Source organism: Glycine soja, chromosome 8 (genome assembly GCF_004193775.1).
Source record: "Glycine soja cultivar W05 chromosome 8, ASM419377v2, whole genome shotgun sequence".
Taxonomy (NCBI): domain Eukaryota; kingdom Viridiplantae; phylum Streptophyta; class Magnoliopsida; order Fabales; family Fabaceae; genus Glycine; species Glycine soja.
Window position 1 is genome coordinate 8,785,491 of NC_041009.1, and position 19,492 is coordinate 8,804,982.

A 19,492-nucleotide genomic window follows, 5' to 3' on the forward strand; every position below is an offset into this window, starting at 1 on the left:
TCATCAAAAACCTTCAATATATTATAAATAGATTTGAATTGAACCCATGAACTTGTTGCATGGCGGAAGATCAAATGTTTCCTTTGTATTGGGAGGAAAAATAAATCCCAAAATAATTTTACACTTTTTGAGTTTTAATCCTATAGTACTATACATGAGTGAAAAAAGAATGCCTGTGTGAATCAATGGAAAGAATAACAAAAATACATATATTAATCGGTCACCTGTTGACACAAAAAGAATAAAATAATGGAGAATCCTATTCACTCATGAACTATGAATAACTGGTATCACTGATGTTCCTCTGATCAAAGGGGAGCATTCTGATCTTGAACTATAGGACTCACCTCTTTGGGGCATGTGAAGTGGTTCTATTGTTAAGTCCCCACATAAACTTGCCACATTTGAAAGACTAGAGCTCAACAAAATGGTGCTTCTAAGAGCAAAAGATGATTTAGAGCGGGATCCACTTTTTGGAGACAGATTAACTTGCTCCAATGCTCGGAACTGAAGCTCACAAGGGTAGTCCCTCACACAGCCAATGCGCGGTCCCGCTCCGGTTGTCCATTTGCAAGACAACTGCTTCCCCAGTTGATATGATTTCATTTCTTTATGTGAGTTGATTCTTTTGAGTATGGACTCTTGTGGAATGGTTTCTACATCATTGTCATCAGATAAGTTTTTTTTCTCTGAAATGGTATGGTCTAGTTCTGGTACAAATGCTAGTGTTGTTTCTTGACTACCTGTGTGTGATTCCATAGGGAAACTCACACAACTTTGTTCAACACCTTCTATCTCATTTTCTAGTCCTTCAAACACATTACCCCTTTTTGGTATTTCAAGATTGCCCAGTTCTCTTCCAAGAATTTGAAATTGCCTTGGGCTAGGTGCCATCAATGCAGAAGGCCTCTCGGTTTCGATCAAATTGGCCTTCTCTACTGCAACTGAGTCTTCAGTAGTGGTCTCTTCAATCTCCAGGCCATTCATGTTCTCAGTGAAGTCCTCTTCAGATGAGTGGCTTCTAAGATGACCACTACTTCTCAGAGAAAGTAAGTCATCAACCTCATCAACTGGATCCATCTGTTGCATATAACAAAATGAATTTCCTCAGAATATATTCTTTCACATCTTGTAACTAAAGATCTAAATTATAAACCATTACAAACAATACTAAAGTAATGTAAGGCCATGGTTCTAAGTATCTATACCTTGACGTCTAAAAGGCTCACATTGTTCTCCTGAAGGAATGAAATAAATTCCTTAAAATTTTCTTCTGTCGGACGATAATGACCACTGTGAGGCCAAACAGCCTGTTGAAAAGAAACAACAAAGTCATTTTTCTGAGCACATAAAATAAAAACAAACAACTAAATAAAAAGTAGTCATCTATGGTGGTAAGAATCCAGTAAAAGAGTAATAAATTTATAAGCCTTATGCGAGATTTATACCTTCAAGACACCATTTTGAACCACTAGTCTCCCAGCAGAAGATGTAGCTCCTCCAGCCAAGAAGCTAGAATGCTGAAATGAACCTTTTGTCTTCTTGCCAACATACAATGTCTTAGATGTGCTAAGGACAAAAATCCACTTGGCATGTGCATCTTCTCCAGTGTTAAGGAGCTCTCCTGTCTGCTTGTAGAAGAACTTTCCGTCCTCCACAACAACTTCATAAGCCAGCCTTTCCATCTGTAAGAAAGAAGAATGAAAATAGTTAATAAAAATTGAAATCAAATAAAAATTAAAAAGTTTGTCTATAAAGAGATGTTCACATAAATGAAAGAAACCTTACCGGACCAAGATATTTAATACATTGCTGTTGAAGTTTGGAACGAGGGCATTTCTCAAGATTTACTTCCTTTCCTTCTCCTATATCTAGCCTGCAATTCCAAAGCAGCTTAATTTCAGACTCTGGTGACTTAAGATCTATATAGGAGAAATTAAGTTGTAACTCAAATATATTTTACAAAGAATGTTACCAGTAGAAGAAGGGTTCTCTGCTCTGACACTGAAGCCACCTATCGTAATAGAAGTGTAGATTATGTCCATAGCGATGGCGTGGGTCAATCTATTACACAGTAAAAAAACATTTCGGTAAGTAATAATTGATGAATGACTAACAGACCAATACATAAGCAAATAAAAAACTAGAGCAGCCATGTTTGACTAACCGCTTCAAGCCAGTGCTGTAAAGCAAGTTTTTGAGCTTTATCGTCTTTTAATAAACCTTTTCCAACCTGCAATGACAAAGAAAAGTTTAATTCAGTTTCTTGCAGCTTGAAAAATTGAACAAGCAGGTTAGAGCATAGTAGTTATTGAAGGTATTAACCTTCAGTAATCACCATTACCCTTCCAATAAATAAAACTTTCAAAGCTGAATAATGTTAAAGTACCTTAGCAGCTCTAGTTCTAGCTCTGGACCAACGAGAAACAGCAGTTTCATGTTTCTCAATCTCAAAGAAAGATATGGAGCTGCGCTTAAGTTCAGCAAAATCCAAGAGTTTCCACCTATTCAAAGATTAGATAAAAACATGTTAGAAACACATGAAATTTTGTAATGAAGGAAAGAGAGTCTCAGGCCAATAAAAGAGTACCAGCTTTGTTCAACAAGAATTGCACAATCTGCTAGCTTTCTTCTCGTGCGAAAGCTCTTGTATACTTTCTGCAATTTAAGTGCAGCAATGTGTTTGGGGCTGTTTGGATTTAGAAGTGCAGACTGGATGGTTTCCACTTGACACTCTGACTTAAAAGGCAGATCATCCATTTCTTTGCTCTTCTTGCTAGTCCTTGAGATAGGCATGTTTTCCTCTTGGTCAAATGACAAAGTGTTGGTTGAGATAATGTTATCAATGTCCTTTCTTTTGAAGCTCACAGATGTCTCTACTGTCATCTTTCCAGAACCTAGAGATTTAAGGATGGTGGGTTCTAAATCATCATTCTTGAAACTGACCGATCGCATTGGAGTTTTGATTTCATCATTGCCAAAGTTGATGGATTTTACAACAACGGAGTCTAAGCCATCCTCCACATCATTGTACTTGGCAAATGGACATGAGAAGGAAATCCCCATATGACAGCAAGACCAATCTGCAGAAACTTATGCAATCCGTGGTCCTGAAAATTACAAAGTCAATATTAAAGTACAAGATGATGCATTTTTCATATGTCAAACTGGATGGAATGGGTACAACAATGTTATGAACAATAATACAAAATACAAAGGTTCCAAAGCCATTAAATTCAGACCGTACTCACATCACAAGAACCATTTTTTGTAACAAACTACACCACACATTTACATCAAGATAAATGAAGGTTGGAAATAAAAAAAAAATCGAAAAATAAAATTCTTAAGACCCATTTTTTAAAATGCATTATTCTATTTATTATTATCTAGGCAGGAACAGCAGTACTTGTAATCCTCATCGAACTGATCAGCAAGAACTCAAATTCTATGCTGCAGCAAAACCATCAGAAACAAAAGGATCACGGATCCGCAAAACCCATTAGCTAAACTCCCATTTTTAAAAGAAAAATCCCAGAAAACAATCTCATATCCATGAAAGGAGAACCAGAAACATAGTACATAGAAAACCCGATTTCATTCTCTTAAACAGATTCCAAACAAACCAAACAACACAAACCAAAATAGCATAGATAAACCCAGTTAGAGAAGAGCAAGGATCTAAAAAAACCAAAAAACAAAACCTTTGACCGAAACATGAATAAAAAATCATTTTTTTCCTTCACAGATATATAGTTAGATTGGGTAGAATAGCATAGCATTCAAACATTCAGCACAGTATGCAATATACAGAAATAATGGATATACATATCATTTATTCCATAAAAGAAACAAACATATTAAAATTGATTCTTAAAAGCAAAAGAAAAATGAAGGATGATAGAGTACCTGAAGATTCGAAAACCAGGAAGGAAAAAAGAGAAGAATCTGGAATGGGTTGATGAGATGAGAGAATCTTAATGGAACAATGTTACTTTAAGTTAATGGGGAATGTGATATGAAATGGTAAGAGATGATATGATATGATAGCGTTTGAAATGTTTATGCAGGAAAATTGAACTAGGTAGCTAGCTTGCACTTGTTAACAAAGTTAATGGGATCCTTTGCTATTAATCACTTAACATATTTATACATGTTAGGAGTAGAAGAATAAGATGCAGATGAAGAGAGAGAAAGAAACAGTGTTTCCACTTTCCAACCACGTGGAGTCGAACAAGTATGCTCAAATTCCTTTTATTTTATTTTCTTTTTCTTCTGTTTAGGTTTTGGGATTATTTTCCCTTTATTTTTGGAAAGACCATGGTTTGGTTTGTGGCTTCTTTACCAGCAGATCCATGACATGACATGTAACCTTATTTTAATTTATTTTCTTTTTTAGAAAACTCAAATTGTTGATTTTATTAGTTGAGAACTTGTACTCTGTTTTAATTTATCGTTCAAATTTGAAGTGAGATAATGGTAAAAAAAATTAATTTTTCAGTCCTTATTTATAAAATAACATAATTTCATTATACATATTACTAGATTCACTTGACACATGTGTATGTCCTTAAAATCCTTTCAACAGAAAGTTAGATTCATTTGTCGAAAAAGTTAACTAAAATAATATATTTATACAAAAATAAAAATTTCAAAATAAACTTTCACTCCAAATAAAACAAGAGCAGTGTTAATCTGCACTCCAAGAGCATATGTTAAGGAATAGGAAATATAAAAAGATTTGGTAAATTATGAATTTGAAAAAATATTTTCATTTTTTAAGTTTAACAAATGTTTAAGTATATTAGTTTATGCCTTCCAAAAAAAAATATTAGTTGATATTTATTGATTATTAATAAAATGAAACTGAGCTTGGTGAACTTTTTCTTTCACGCGTACGCGTAGCGCTTAAAATTGGGTTCTTTAAAATAAAAGAAAGAATTGGGCTAGTCAAATAGATAAAATTAGTAAATTTATAATAGAAATAATTGGGCTAGTCAAATAGATAGAATTAATTAGTAAATAAATCGTATTGTACAAAAGTACTTTGTATATCCTACGAGTTCAAGTGTCGATCCACTATCTTAAGGAATGCACTCTGTGTTTGGAACGTAGGTATGACTGTATGAGAAATGAGATAATTACATTCCATAAAAAAAAAAAAAAAAAACATGTGCACTAACTTATACAAATCCTATCTACAACATTACTTGACTGTTTCCATAAATTGTCACTTTTAATATTTCGTTTTTTATATTTTCATTACTATTTAACTCTCATATTACTTTATAAAATGAAAATATTTTTTATCTGTATATAAAAATGAAAATAATAATATAAGTATAATAAATTAAATTTTTTTCTTCTATGTAATTAAATGTGAAAGATACGTTAAAAAATGAATTCATTTTTTTATTAAGGCTATCAAAATTAAATGATGTTAATTTATTTTCTTAATTACTGTGAATCAATTTATTTCTGCTTACATTTCAGTCTATCATATTTAGACAATTTTTGCCAATTAAACGTACTCTTTATTGATTGTCCAATTAAGAAAAACAAGCTTCATAATGTTAGTAAATTTATATTTGAAGCATTCCGTGAACATTAATAATAAATTTTTAATAAAACGCATTCTTTAACAATGAACATTCAAGGAGAAATATTATAAATATGATTATTTTGTATGTGTCCATCATTTATTAGATTTGATTTGATCTATTTGAGTACGGATATGATTTAATTACTTTTTGTAAATTAAAAGGATATTGTATAAAATCAGAGTTTATTATTTAATTTTTGTTGTTATCTTTACTTTTAATATTTTTTCTCTACATTTTTCCTTCTAATTTATATACGTTTTGTCTTTTATTTGCATTATTTTATAACATTCACAGTTAATTTATTTATAAAATATTATTATTAATTATTGATATGCTTGTTAGTATTATATTATAATAATCAGTATGTCTATTTTATTTTTTAAAACGCGTTTTATGAGTTAAGGTACATAAAAAAAAAGATTATTTTTATTTGACTTGCTGATATTTTCTTTTATTACGTATAAACCTCCAATGAAATTGTGATTTCTAGGAAATAATTCTCACTTTTTATTTCCTCCTTTCTATTAGGGGTCATTTTCATGACCAAGTCTTGAAGTAAACTTCAATCTATTCCAAGTGAGAAAAAGATTGACTTTGGCAAAATCAACCATTAATTCCAAACTGCTTAGATCGTCTCAGATAATTCGTTCTTAACTCCCTCGAAGGGGTACCTTACGTAGTTTAAGTATTTAACCATCAGACACCTGTCGATTGTTCCGAAGCTAATCACTAATTTGAATATATCTAATTGAATTCGTGGCATATGAACTTTCTGCCTGTTGTGGCTGATTTGGTAATAATTAAAAGAGCATATAAGGAGCTCATTGCTGACGAAATTTGTTAGAATTTTTTTATATATATGTTCATTGCGTACTGTACCTTAAAAAGATTTTTAAGTTGAGGTACATACATAAAGTTATCAATTTGAAATTGTTTTTGGGATGTGAAAGCAAAAAAGTTGGAAATTTCCTTCTAATGTTCTCAGGATGTCCCACAGGCTCTAAACTTTGAACTTTTGTATCGTATCATTGGCATATTAGTAGCAACAATTTTTTTAAAAAGTCTTTTTGCTAGCAGTCCAAATAGTCAAAAGTGATCAAACCTATGTTGGCTAGCTCTTTAAATACACAGCATATATTATCTGTAGGAGAAAATATTAAATGAACAAAAATTTATCCCACATGCATGGTGATGAATTATAAATTTTGCTATCCCTATTCCTCACTACATTGGAAATTGTAAATATTGTTGCATTTTTATCTTCTCTAATTTAAGAGAGTGGAAGTTGAGAAAAATACTAAATTAATATGATCAACAGGAAATTAGTTATAGTTTTTTATTGCAATATCATCGTCATTTGTGAATATCGTTGACTGCAATATGGTCATATGATCGTAATTGAATTAAATTATAATTATATATATATGGCATATTTCCATTTAATGATTTTTTTATCATAATAATAATAATAATAATAATAATAATAATAATAATAATAATAATATTTTACCGTAATTTTTTGTCTATAATATTCAGGTTTAATAATAACAATAGTCCATTTACACCGTTTGATTATCATTTGATGATTTTCCGTTTAAGACTTTGTCACGTATAGTCCTTTACGCTTCATTCGGTATTTAAAGCATGGGTACGTATGTGTGAAGCATGTATAATATAAAACAAATAAATTAAAAGTATGTGTAAGTTAAAAATCGTTAAAACAAATTTATATGATTACTTATGTTGCTTGCAATGGTAAATAGAACAAAAAATGAATTAAAATACGTTAAAATTAAAAGTATTTATTGAATAAGTTAAACTGACAATGATTGTTCATTTATTTAATAATTAATAACAATATTAATTTATTCCAATAAAAGTCTAACAAAAAAGTTATCTGTAAAAAAAATTATACTATGATTATAAGTTTAAATGTTTGGAATTTTTATATAATAAATAATTACTTTGTAGAGTTATTTAAGAAAAATAAGCCAAGTGTATTATCAATTTCCTGTCAAAATTGATTAACAGGCACCCGAAGAAATTAGACATTGACATTATAAAAATTGGCTATGCAAACGTACGGTGTCGGAAAGTGGTGTACAGCATATGAATAAGTTGGTGAGAAGATAATATATAAATATATACTTAAACTAACTCTTCCCTCTTCTGTTTTTTTTTTATATGAAATTTGAAAAGGACTGCTTTAGGTGGTAATTAAGGAAACATACGTTAGGAATCTACGTGTTTATGTTTCATCTTTCGGTCATTTGATTTATTCTTCAGCATGATACTTTTCCTATTTAAAAATTTTACAAGTATATCTATCAAGCCAGCAAATCTTACCCTTTCAGATTCAAGAAAGACTATGTGTGACGATAATTCAAACCACATGATCTATAAATGATCGAGGAACGTTCATATTCTGCACTGACATAATCTATTTTTGTTTAAAGTACTTTGAACGAATTTAAATTTAAAAAATTAAAATCGGTGCATTTTAAAAAATGAATTTAAATTATATATCTTTAGAATTGGTTCAATTTAATCCAAAATTTTATATTGTTTTACATAACATAACATGGATTATATTTGTATTTATATTATTTATTTTAAAATAAATATTGTAAAATATATTTTAAATTTAATTTCATAGTCTAACTATATGTCTATATGTAATGTTGAATATAATACATTATATATACAAATTAAATTTTTAGATCCCGATCAAGACATGTTTTAATTTAACACAAATAAATAATTCTATAAAAATAAATACTAATTTCTAGTTGAGATTCCATGCATAGCCTTGATGATTCAATTATACGAAATTAGTCAAGAATTCACCGCGTCATGCTCACTATTGCGTTGTTCTCGATAAATCATGAATGCCTAGGCCTGTATTTAAAGGAAGAAAAGGGAAGAATAACTGTCTCTCACGAATGGGATATTTGATTTTAAATAAATGCATTTTATACAAAAAAAAATCACAAACAAATATGTTTTAGTTTTTATAAATTAGCATATTTAACATAGATTTACAAAACAATCAATAGAGTATATAATGATGTTTTACGTTGATCGCTCTTTCTTTTTACTGCTATTTACCTTGATTGTTTTTTCTTACAAGTAACGAAAACCAAAAAAGCGTACTACATATTGTATATATTAATTTTATTAAAACTATATAAAAAACTTTTCGCATGTGAGAGAAAGAGAGAGAAACATTGTACACTATATATTATTTATATAAATTAAATATTTACACTTTTTTAAGAAGTAAATGCTGATAATTAAGAGGCAAAATAAATCTATAACTAACAGTTATTATATTTTAAAACTAATTAATGGGCATGCAATTGTGAAGCTAGCTAGCCTTAAAAAAATTTGATATATCCATTAGGATAAAATCTACCAGACGTTCTGAAGTCTGAACCATAACGAAGGATTTAATATCATTATAATTAGTTAGTTAGTATAATTAATTACTCCTAAATCCTAATTAAGCTGAATCAGCTTAGCTTTACAAAAAGAAGGCCATCGATTTGAATCCAATATATATAACTACAAGAATACTTCATACTTCCCTCATTCAGTCATTCTCTTCCAGACACCAAAATCTCAAAAATTCGTAGAAATGTGACATGCTTCAACGTGCATCACAACGGGGGAAAATTTATAAAATGGAAATTATCTATATATAGTTAAAAAGATTAAATTAAAAAACATAAAGAGAACTATGAATACACCTGTAAGTCAAACTGAAACCAAGGGAAACTACGCTAAGCCAGTAAGTCATCTCTGTGCACTTGTCTGTTCTTAAAAAGTAATGTTGAATATTTTAAGAATACACTTTATATAGAAATTCGTTTTTATTCAAATTGACTAAATTGAATATGAATGAAATCACAATTATTGTTTAATAGATACGATTATTTTTTATATAAAGAAAAAAATAGTGAAATGGTGATGATAGATGGACAAAACATTGTCACTTCCAACTGTCATATTTCAGAAATCCATGCATCGCGTACAAGAGGAGTACATGGATGTGCACGTGTCGGATGCAGAGAGGGCCACGCTGCGCTGCCACCATCACTTGGTAGCACCGTACCGTGCCCCCAGACCACAAAATCTCGTCGCCAGTTTCTGCTGCCCCTTTTACATTGTATCGGATGTTTTGCTTTGATGTAAAAAGGAAATTTTGCTTTACGTACACTGTATCGTAGTCTTGTATGCTACTACGTGCGTGTTTTGGAAATGTGGTGTAATACGTTTAAAAGATCTTATGTTTTGTTTGGTGGAAAAAAAAATAGAGTGAAAGGAAAAAAATAAATGAGAAATAAAAATATGGATGAATGTGCTTTTCTGTTTGTTGATTAAAGATTAATGCATTTAGTAGAGAAAAAATGAGAAAGAAGAAAAATTTAAAAGTGTAAGACCCACTAGTTATTTTAATCTTATTTTTTAGTAGTACCTATTTTTGTTCACCTATTGACATCTTCCTTATTTTTATTTTATTTTTTTTAAATCAAACATCTTTATTTTTACATTATTTTTTACTTATTTTCATTCATCCTATTTCTTTCTTTCTTTTCCTATTGGGCGAACCATCAAAGTTATTTCTTTTGTATGATGAAAAATCATTGTGAGACAACATGTTGCTAGCTAATCCAAACACATTGTATGTTTTTGTTTAGATATAAAGAAAAATAAGAAATTCTTTTTCAATATTAGTTTGACAAATGAAAGGAAAATATGTGCTTTAAATTTTATTTTTATTTAAGATTTTAATGTTTATACACTGCTAACTAATTATCAATTACAAATATATAATATAAAATCAAATAATTTCAATGTAATTGTATTTTAAATAAATTTTTAATATAATGATGATAATATATGTATGAATAGACAAATTAATCATCTTAGATGTTTTTTCCTCCAGGGAAGGAGAAAAAAATTATAAAAGTCTCTTTTGATTTGTATGGGTGAGAGAAAATAAAATAGAACAAAAATAAAACATGGGTAATTATTTTAGTTTTTGTTTAGTTAAAGAGAAAATAAGAGAGAGAGAGAGAGAGAGAGAGATATTTCTTTTGAAAATAAAATTGTAAAAAAAATATTTTTTATTTTCTCTTTAATTTAAATTTAACATTTTTTCTTTTCCCATATTTTCTTCACTTGGTATCGAACAAGGCTTTTCTTCATTTTTTTAAAAAAAAACAAGGCTTTTCTACTTGTTTTTTCTCCAAAAAAAATGAGAAAAGTGAATAAATACTTAATATTTATTTCTAAAGTACTACTCCAATTAAGAGTGTATATTTAAATCCCTTTAACTTGTACGTGCGCCAAATATGTGCAATAAGAAGTATGTATTAAAGTAGTTTGATTAGTGTCCATGCATAAGTAGTAGCCGATGATATATATATATATATAGGTGCCATATCACATTCAGTAGATTAAAATTACCAAAAATCTAGTTGTGCGGAGTTGGGGTAACTTTGTAAATGTATAAGGACTTAATTAGGCTCGACTTTTTTTTGTCTTCATTATACACTAGAGAAACTTTAAATTCAATGCATGTTTAAATTATATATATTTAAATTTAAATTACTTATATAAAATAAAACATCCATAATACTAAAAAGTGATTTTCCAGTCTGGTCCATATATATGTTTTCAAATTATCATCATTAATTAATTAACAATGATATAAACATAGATAATTAAAAATGAAACTATTGATATACATTGCTCATTATTGGTTGTTTTTTATTCGATCTCATCTTACAAAAGACATAAAATAGATTGATACATACGTCGCACTTATTTTCTTAGCGAATAAATCAGGAGCACATACGGAATACTGATCAATATAGTAGTTACATAAGGAGTTGTTGCACATAAAAATTAAGAATATGAGGTAAGGAATGAGAACACGTAAAACAGTGACATCGTTAGAGGAGATGAGGAATAAACGCATGACATAAATTATCGGCCACCAAACGAGAACGTAGCTGTAGTGCATGCTTGTGAATTAAGTAATTAATGCCAGCTGGCCTGTAAAGTGTCATCGATTTTTCTTATGTTTTGGTCACTTTTCTACTGATTCAGTGGTCACTTCTAGCCATGCCACTGATGTGAACTCTGAAAAGGAAAGAAAAGAAGAATAAAATAAAACCCTAACGCGCAAACCAAAAGAAAGGGCCACCATAACACCGACTCAAACGTTTGTAGGTGAGTTTTTTTCTTTTTTTTGTACGTGTTTTCGAGTGTTTTGACCGTTTGGGAAGTGTTGTGGCTGTGGAACTAGTCGCAACAAACTCACTCCCCAAAATTCCAAACACCATAAATTACGCAAAAGTCAAACACTATCCATCCCCCATAGTCATTCATTAATTCATTTGTTTGACGTTGGTTGGATTTGCTTCGTTTTCCTTCTGATTCCATTCTACGTTATCTTTATCTTCTACCGCCAACTAAATCATACTTCTATTTTTTATCTTCGGAACTACCCATGTCTAACGCAATTTATATGCATGAGCAGGACATGTGAAAGGGTAAAGGAACTAAAACTTCAACTTTAAACTCACCAATAAAAAGTTATTTGTTATTAATTTTTTAAAGTAAAAAAAAAATCATATGACTGACTAAAAGATCTTGCATCTTGATTTTATCTTTAAAATTAAAAAAGTTTCTCTCATTTTTATTTTAGATCTCTTTTTTTGTTAGGTCAGTCCTATGCACAAGATCAAATCAAATACTAGTATATATGATCAATGAAACCTAACTCAATTGATTAAGTAAGTTGTTGTAAATTCTCTTGGTATCTATCTTTAGATTTTTTTTAAGAAAAAAGAAAAAAAAAAGAGTATATATATCTCAGTTTTCTCTAGTAATTAGTACTCCTTACATTGAATTTCTTCCCAACCATTTCAACGACTCATAACAGAAATAAATAACTAAAGAACATCTACCTAATTATTAACTAAGTTATGAAACTAGACTATTAACATAGTAAAATTATCCCTCTAATAAAAACATAATAAAATTATTGTATAACAATGACTTGGTAGGGTTGTTTTTTAGTGTTAAACAATTGGAATAATTAGATACGGATGAGTAGAAACAAATGGAATAGTAAATGGATGTCATTGAAATAGGATAAAATATATTTTATTTTTTTAAAATATTTTTTTATTAACATGCTGCTTTTACAAAAAAAAATTACATTGAAAGCATAAATTAATTAACATAGAATTGTTCCAATTTTATCAAAGATCTTGAATTTAATTTTTGGATATATAACTACGTTAAATATTTGGAAAAAAAAATTACGACCCATGATAATCCTAAGTGGCTATGATAAGATTGCTTCTAAAAAAATACTTTTACAAAAAGCAAGTTCTCTTTCTGACTCTATAAGATCATTTTTTTAAAATACTTATCCTTTATTATAAGATTATTTTTTTAATTGTTTGTTGCATCAATATTTTTCCCTAAAATATCCTTAATTAATTAAAAAAAATTCAGCCAAGGAATAATAAATGATAGGAATTATTGAGATAAAGTTTCACTCTCATTAGAATGGGAAAAAAATAAGCAACCCTTCATTCCAAAATAAATATCGCATTTGAAAATAATATCTCAAAATAAGTGTCATATTTATTTTTTAATGTAATATTAATTATTTTTTCATTAATACTCCTAATAAATATCAGTTTATCTTTTGAATGCAATACTCTTTGAGATTAAGAAACTAAAAGGATACTCCCTCCATTTCTTTTTAGCTGTTTTTTAAGGTTATTATGTAGAATCCAAGAAATGCAATAAGTTTTCTTGATTTTAATAAAATTATTGTGAAATTTTATATTTTTATCCCTTTCTCGTTTCACTTCACAATAAAATGCATGAGTAAATTAATTAAAGATTATGAGACAAGTGAGGGTATAATTGGTAAAATAACAATTAATGTGATCTTGAATTTAGCAAGCAACAAATATATAGGAACAAAAAATCTCCCAAAATCCAACAATTAAAAAGGAATAGAGGTAGTAAAAGTTTTTATCAGGACGCTTAAAATTTTGTTATCCAGACCTTTCTTTATATTCTCTTATAATTCTCATAATAAATATTTTTCATTTTAATTTTTTATTAGGCTTAGAACATGGTTTAACAAGATCCTCAATAATAAGATTAATTTTATAACATTATTATTCTCTTTTTTTCTATTTATTAGTTTATTAGTTTTTTATTTGTATTTAATACTACCTCTATTTCTATTTATAATATCAAATTACTTAATTCATAAATATAAAGGAAAATGATTAATATAGTTGATTGTAATAAATTTGTGTTAAATTTATAACTTTTTTTAAAATTATCATTATTATTAATATTTTTATTTTTTAATTATTTATCAATATATTTTTTTTGTTATTTTAATTAGGGATATTTTTAATCTAAAAATAACTAATGTAAAAAACATTATAGATTGGATCTTATTAAATAACAAATATTAATTTAAAGATAAATGTTATAAATAAGAACAAAGGAAATAAGACAAGAAAATAGTACTTATTTTGGAACAAAGAGTATCATTAATTGAAAAACAATAAAGAGAAAATAGAGATAATTAATGTAAAAATAATAATAATTTTAAAATAAAATAAAATTATTCACAGATTTATTAATTTAATATCTTTACCTAAATTTTTGTAAAAGAAATACATGAATTAATTAAATGGATAGCTGCTTGCCTCGAAATGTGTGACACCTTTTCTTTTTTCGTTTCTCAGAATATGGTAAAAGAAGCAAAACCTCACTCCGATTTAAAAAATGCTTCGAGATTTGATGTAATCTACGACAAAATATTAATGTTGAATATAATGCGAAGAAGAAATAGTAACAACGGCGGCAGGTAAAGGAAGAACAAAAGTTTATTAATTACTTCCTCTAACTTTTTTTAAACATTTGTTTTTTTTTCTTTTTATAACATTATTTTTTTATTTTTAAATATAATAACAATTTTTTTCTACATATTTTTATTTAATTATTTTTTTTCAAAAATTAATTAAAAACAATTAAATACATAGAAAATAAAAATAATAATATAAATAATTAATATGATTAACTAAATCAACTATTAATTTTTAAGCGTAAATATATTAAAAGAATATTCTTACAAATAAAAACAAAAACAGTTTCAATATACACACACGTTATATCTTTGTTGCCCGTTGGCGATATTATTAATTGTATGAATAAAATCAAGAGTTAAATGTTTAGAAGTAGATGTTTACAACTACTACGTACTCCTATTGACTTTTGTGCACAAATTTAAATACATTAAAACCAATCATAACTTGTTTATACTTTTTATCATCATGATATACAATCCTGATTAACGGATATAAAATAAATTATATTAAAGAAGAAAATATTAATGTGTGGTTGTTGATGAAAATTAATCACTATTTTTAACAAAATTTATTTCATATCATAATTAAAAGAAAAAAATATAATAAATCAATTTATATGATATTCAGAATTTAATTAAATATATATTCAGACATATTTTATCAACAGAACTATGGAGTATATCAAAATTAATTAGATCATAAATGCATTTTCATTCATAACTATGATCTAGAGATAATTATGCCCATAAATATATTTTAATTATATGTCTAGTGCTTATTTTATTTATAAAAAAAAAACCGGTACTTCATAGGCGAAATAATGTATGGAGTTTTATTTTTTGCTGGATAATGTATGGAGTAATATTAACGTAAATGTATAACTAACTTTTCCCCATCATAACAAAATGTATAACTAACTATTTTCTGTATTGGTGCATAGGTTTTTATAAAGAGTTTAATATCATAATGTGTAAAATAATTTTATATTATCGTATAATCATAAATTATTATTGATATGATTTTGAGAGTAATTAATATAAAATTTAATAATCTTATTATATATAATAGATTAATATAAAACTTTTTACACTTTTAATATATAATCTTTTTTCTATTTTATAAATTTGAATGAAACTAAAAGATAAAAATATCAACACTAAACTATGATATAATAATGTATTTTTTGAAATAATTAGCATTCTATTTATCATAAAGAATTAAATAAAAGAGATAGAATTATTCAAATTAAGATACATAATCATTATGTTTATGTTTTTTTGGGTGCATAATCATTACCTTTGTGAATTTAATATAGGAAGTCGATATTTAAAACTTAAAATTCAATACTACATATTTAAATTATATTTCAATTAAATTTCAATAATAATTTTTGAAAAAAAAAAACAGTATCCTTAATATAAAAGGAGTTACGTAGTTTAATAAAAAAAATAATTTTTAAAAAATTATTCAATTAAAAAAATCAAATCATATTTTCTTTTCTTATATATTATTATCCACACATTTCCTTCTTTTACATTAATGGCCATTAATGGCTTTATCTAAAATACTATTTCAGTATATAATACATTTACCTTCTCTCATATAAGAATTTGTGTGAAAAATAAATCACTCACTCACTTTTTAGTATAATAATCATAAATTATATAAAGGGAATTGATAAAAGCCAACTTATTATTATTATATTAATTAATTAATTGTATAGAAGTAATGTAATTTATGGCGAGGCAGCATACTACTAGTTTATAAACTGTTATTTTAGCCCAGTCGAAGAAATTGTAAGGGGATAAAACAATTGTTTTCACCTACAAATGTTTTGGAGGGACAAATGATCAAAAGTTGAAGCTGGATCAGAAAAGACAGTTTTAATTAGTCCCAATCTCAATTCTCAACCACCAGCCACAAAGAATCTCAAGCTGTTTTCATAATCGACTATGTTTGTTTAGTATTTCGCAGTCAAAGGGCTCGTTTATATTTTGTTAATTCGGAATGAGTTCATTAATTTAATTTTGTTTATGAGAATATATAAATTACAGAGTGCATACTCTCTCTCTCTCTCTTATGTAACAAATTTAAATAATCTCATGATTAAATTAAAAACAAGTAAATATCGATTATAAAATTACCTAATTATAATAAATCTTCATTTTTTAAAAAAATTTGAGGGAAAGTAATATCAAATTATTCAATGCTTGAATTATTAAAATTAATATATACATATATAAATAAATAACTAAATAATTGTTGAACAGATTAATCTTAAGAAAAGTTACTATTTTTTTTAATATTCTGCGTTTAGTTTTATGTCCAATATTTTTGCCTCTTACACTAAATATGTCCTAAATAATTTATAGGGCATATCTAACACACATTGTGACATCTTTAAACGGTCATGTCATCATTAACTTTTAATTTTAGACATATATTTATTCAATTTTGTAATTTTCACATTTTTTTAAAAAATTCCACTTTTTTTATATTTTACTCATTTAGTTTTTTTTTATCCTTTTCATCCTACGCTTTTATACTTTGTCTAGGTGGAAAGTGAGAGAAAAATGTGTTATTTTGAATGGTTAGGTTGAATGAAAAGGATGAAGGTTTTTTTAAAAAAAATCGTGGGGTCGACAATTAAACATTTCCTCTCTCAATTCAGTGAAAGTGTAAGATTGATATTGTGCATTTTGCTTTTCTAATTTAGGCTGTATTTGGTTTTGAAAAAAAAAATTACCAAAGAAGAAAACGGAGTAAGTATGTTTGGTTCGTTTTATTTTGATTAAAATAAAGATACAAAATGGTTGGTGAGATTTTAGAGAGAATAAAAATATAAAATTTTCTCTTCCTAGTTATAGTAAATTTTTTTTTTTTAAATTTTTTAGAACAAAAATCGATTTTCTTTGGTTTTCAGAGAGAAAAAATGATCTTTTAACGAAAAGAATCAATATTTTAGATAAAAAATCAATTTTCTTTGATAAAAAAAAATTATTTCTCACATATTTTTCTTAAACCAAACAATATATCATATCATTTATTTATATTTTATTTCTCTATTTTCATATTATTTCTATTTTTCAAAACCAAACGCACACTTAACATATGATACCTCGGGGAAATCGTGGGTGTTGCTCTTGTTCCAGCTGCAACTCTTCCTTCGTTTTTCTGTTGGCACAATTGTTCCACATGCTCATCTTTGGTCTCTTTTTCTGTTACTAGTATTTTTTGCTTGTACGAGTCCTCTTCTGCTGCACATGAGAAAAACAAAGTGAATTTTTATGGCTTTCATGATTCATGTCTCCAAGTTTTTAAATTCATGGTCAAATAATCGATTACGGATCTCACATAATTGATTAATCCTTTTTTTCTATACCTAATTATAAAATTCTTCAATTAATTTACGTTTCATGAAAAAATAATTAATTTAGTTGATCTTATTAAATATTTCAATTATGATTTTTAATAATTATTATACATCATAAAATTGTTATTTTTTATAATAATTATTTTTTAAAAGTTATATGTTGAATGATTTTTAATTATATAACCATGTAATAGTAAAATCTTTATATATGAAAATTAAATTCTTTAGTAAATATATTTATCTTCTTAATTCGTATTATTTTAGAAAAAAAAAATAAAGTAGTAATTTTTTTTATATCTAACTATAATAGTTTTCTTATTCTCAATATCTTAATATTTTAAAAATTTTACATCTCTTTAAATGCTGTCTTATTTTTATTTTTAATAAACTGTATGATATTTTAAAATGATAAATTTTAAAATTAACTACAAAATTAAGATTATAAATACTTAAAAATAAATTTTCATCTACAAAATAAAAAAAATTATGGAAGTAATTTGTTATGTTATGTTACTTTTATTAACTAATTCATTGCCTATTTTCGTTAAATATAACTTAAAGTTAGTACTATAATAGATTATATATACAAATAATAGTTGTAATAAATATTTTTTGAATTTCTTAAGCCAATTATGAGATGATACAAAATGCTAACTATTTCCATTATGAGTTAATTTTTTGTATATCTTTAATATAATTTTTTATATCATCTATTAAACATAAATTATAATAAAATATGGTTTTTAAAGTAATTATTATGCAAATCAACATACTTATCATTCATAATATCTATGATTAGATGATTTATACTATTAATACAAATACTATTTTCTCTTTCACTAAACTAAATTTAAATCAAACTTATTCTTATGAATATAATTCAGGAGCAGACATGATTCTAGAAGGGAAAATAATTTGTCAGGAATCAAAACTAGTTAATGGACCAGTTTTTAAAAAATAATTTGTCTAAACTTAAAAAATAAAAAATATTTTTTATAAAAATATTGTTTAGTAGTATTTTTTAAATACATAGAGAATTTATTTCTTAAATAAATACTCTATTTTTTTTAAAAAAGTTTAGATGATCACATTAAAAAATAAAATAAATATTTAATTTATTAAAAAACATTTAAAAAATAAAGTTAAGGAAACATAGTCGTGACCATTGAAGTATTATGAACCAGTTTTTTAAGCTTAAAAAAATAATTTTAATTTTTTATGGAAATACTTTTTTTAATAAGCAATTAAGCATATAAGATTTGTTTTTCTTAAAAAAAAGTAAAAAAATTACTTACTTTAAATAAAATAATTTAGACAAAAACATAAGAAAACTGAAAAATTATTTATTTAATTTTATTTTAAAAAATAATTATTTTTTTAAAAAATAAACCTAAACAAACCCACCCTCTATCTCTTTTACTCTTAATTGGGTCCTACATTTGTTTTAACTAAATGACAAATGTCAACTAGAAACTACATTACATATAAAAAAGTTGAAAGTTTACATAGTTGTAGGTACAGCGGTTTGCTAATATTTGTCTGTACTTGAATATTTGTTATTTAACCGTAACAGGTTTATATAGTTATGTACA

General features: G+C 26.6%; 1 protein-coding gene across 1 annotated transcript; it reads right to left on the reverse strand.

Moving 5' to 3' along the window:
• LOC114422111 (IQ domain-containing protein IQM2-like) lies at positions 1-4,192 on the reverse strand. Its single transcript, XM_028388318.1, has 9 exons — positions 3,910-4,192; positions 2,591-3,110; positions 2,390-2,504; positions 2,168-2,233; positions 1,976-2,064; positions 1,789-1,876; positions 1,449-1,685; positions 1,209-1,310; positions 1-1,080 (listed from the first exon to the last, which is right to left on the reverse strand). The coding sequence occupies exons 2-9, from the start codon at positions 3,064-3,066 to the stop codon at positions 268-270; spliced, it is 1,986 nt and encodes a 661-aa protein (XP_028244119.1). The 5' UTR covers positions 3,067-3,110; positions 3,910-4,192; the 3' UTR covers positions 1-267.
• Between the last annotated feature and the right edge of the window lie 15,300 nt (positions 4,193-19,492).

What these genes read in the sequence shown, in the direction of transcription:
- LOC114422111 (XM_028388318.1), bottom strand. Translation starts at nt 3,066, where the DNA reads ATGGGGATTTCCTTCTCATGTCCATTTGCCAAGTACAATGATGTGGAG. An exon ending in ATTCTTGTTGAACAAAGCTG is followed by an intron (nt 2,505 to 2,590) that starts GTACTCTTTTAT and finishes ATCTTTGAATAG; the next exon opens with GTGGAAACTCTTGGATTTTG. An exon ending in GTATTAAATATCTTGGTCCG is followed by an intron (nt 1,686 to 1,788) that starts GTAAGGTTTCTT and finishes TCTTTCTTACAG; the next exon opens with ATGGAAAGGCTGGCTTATGA.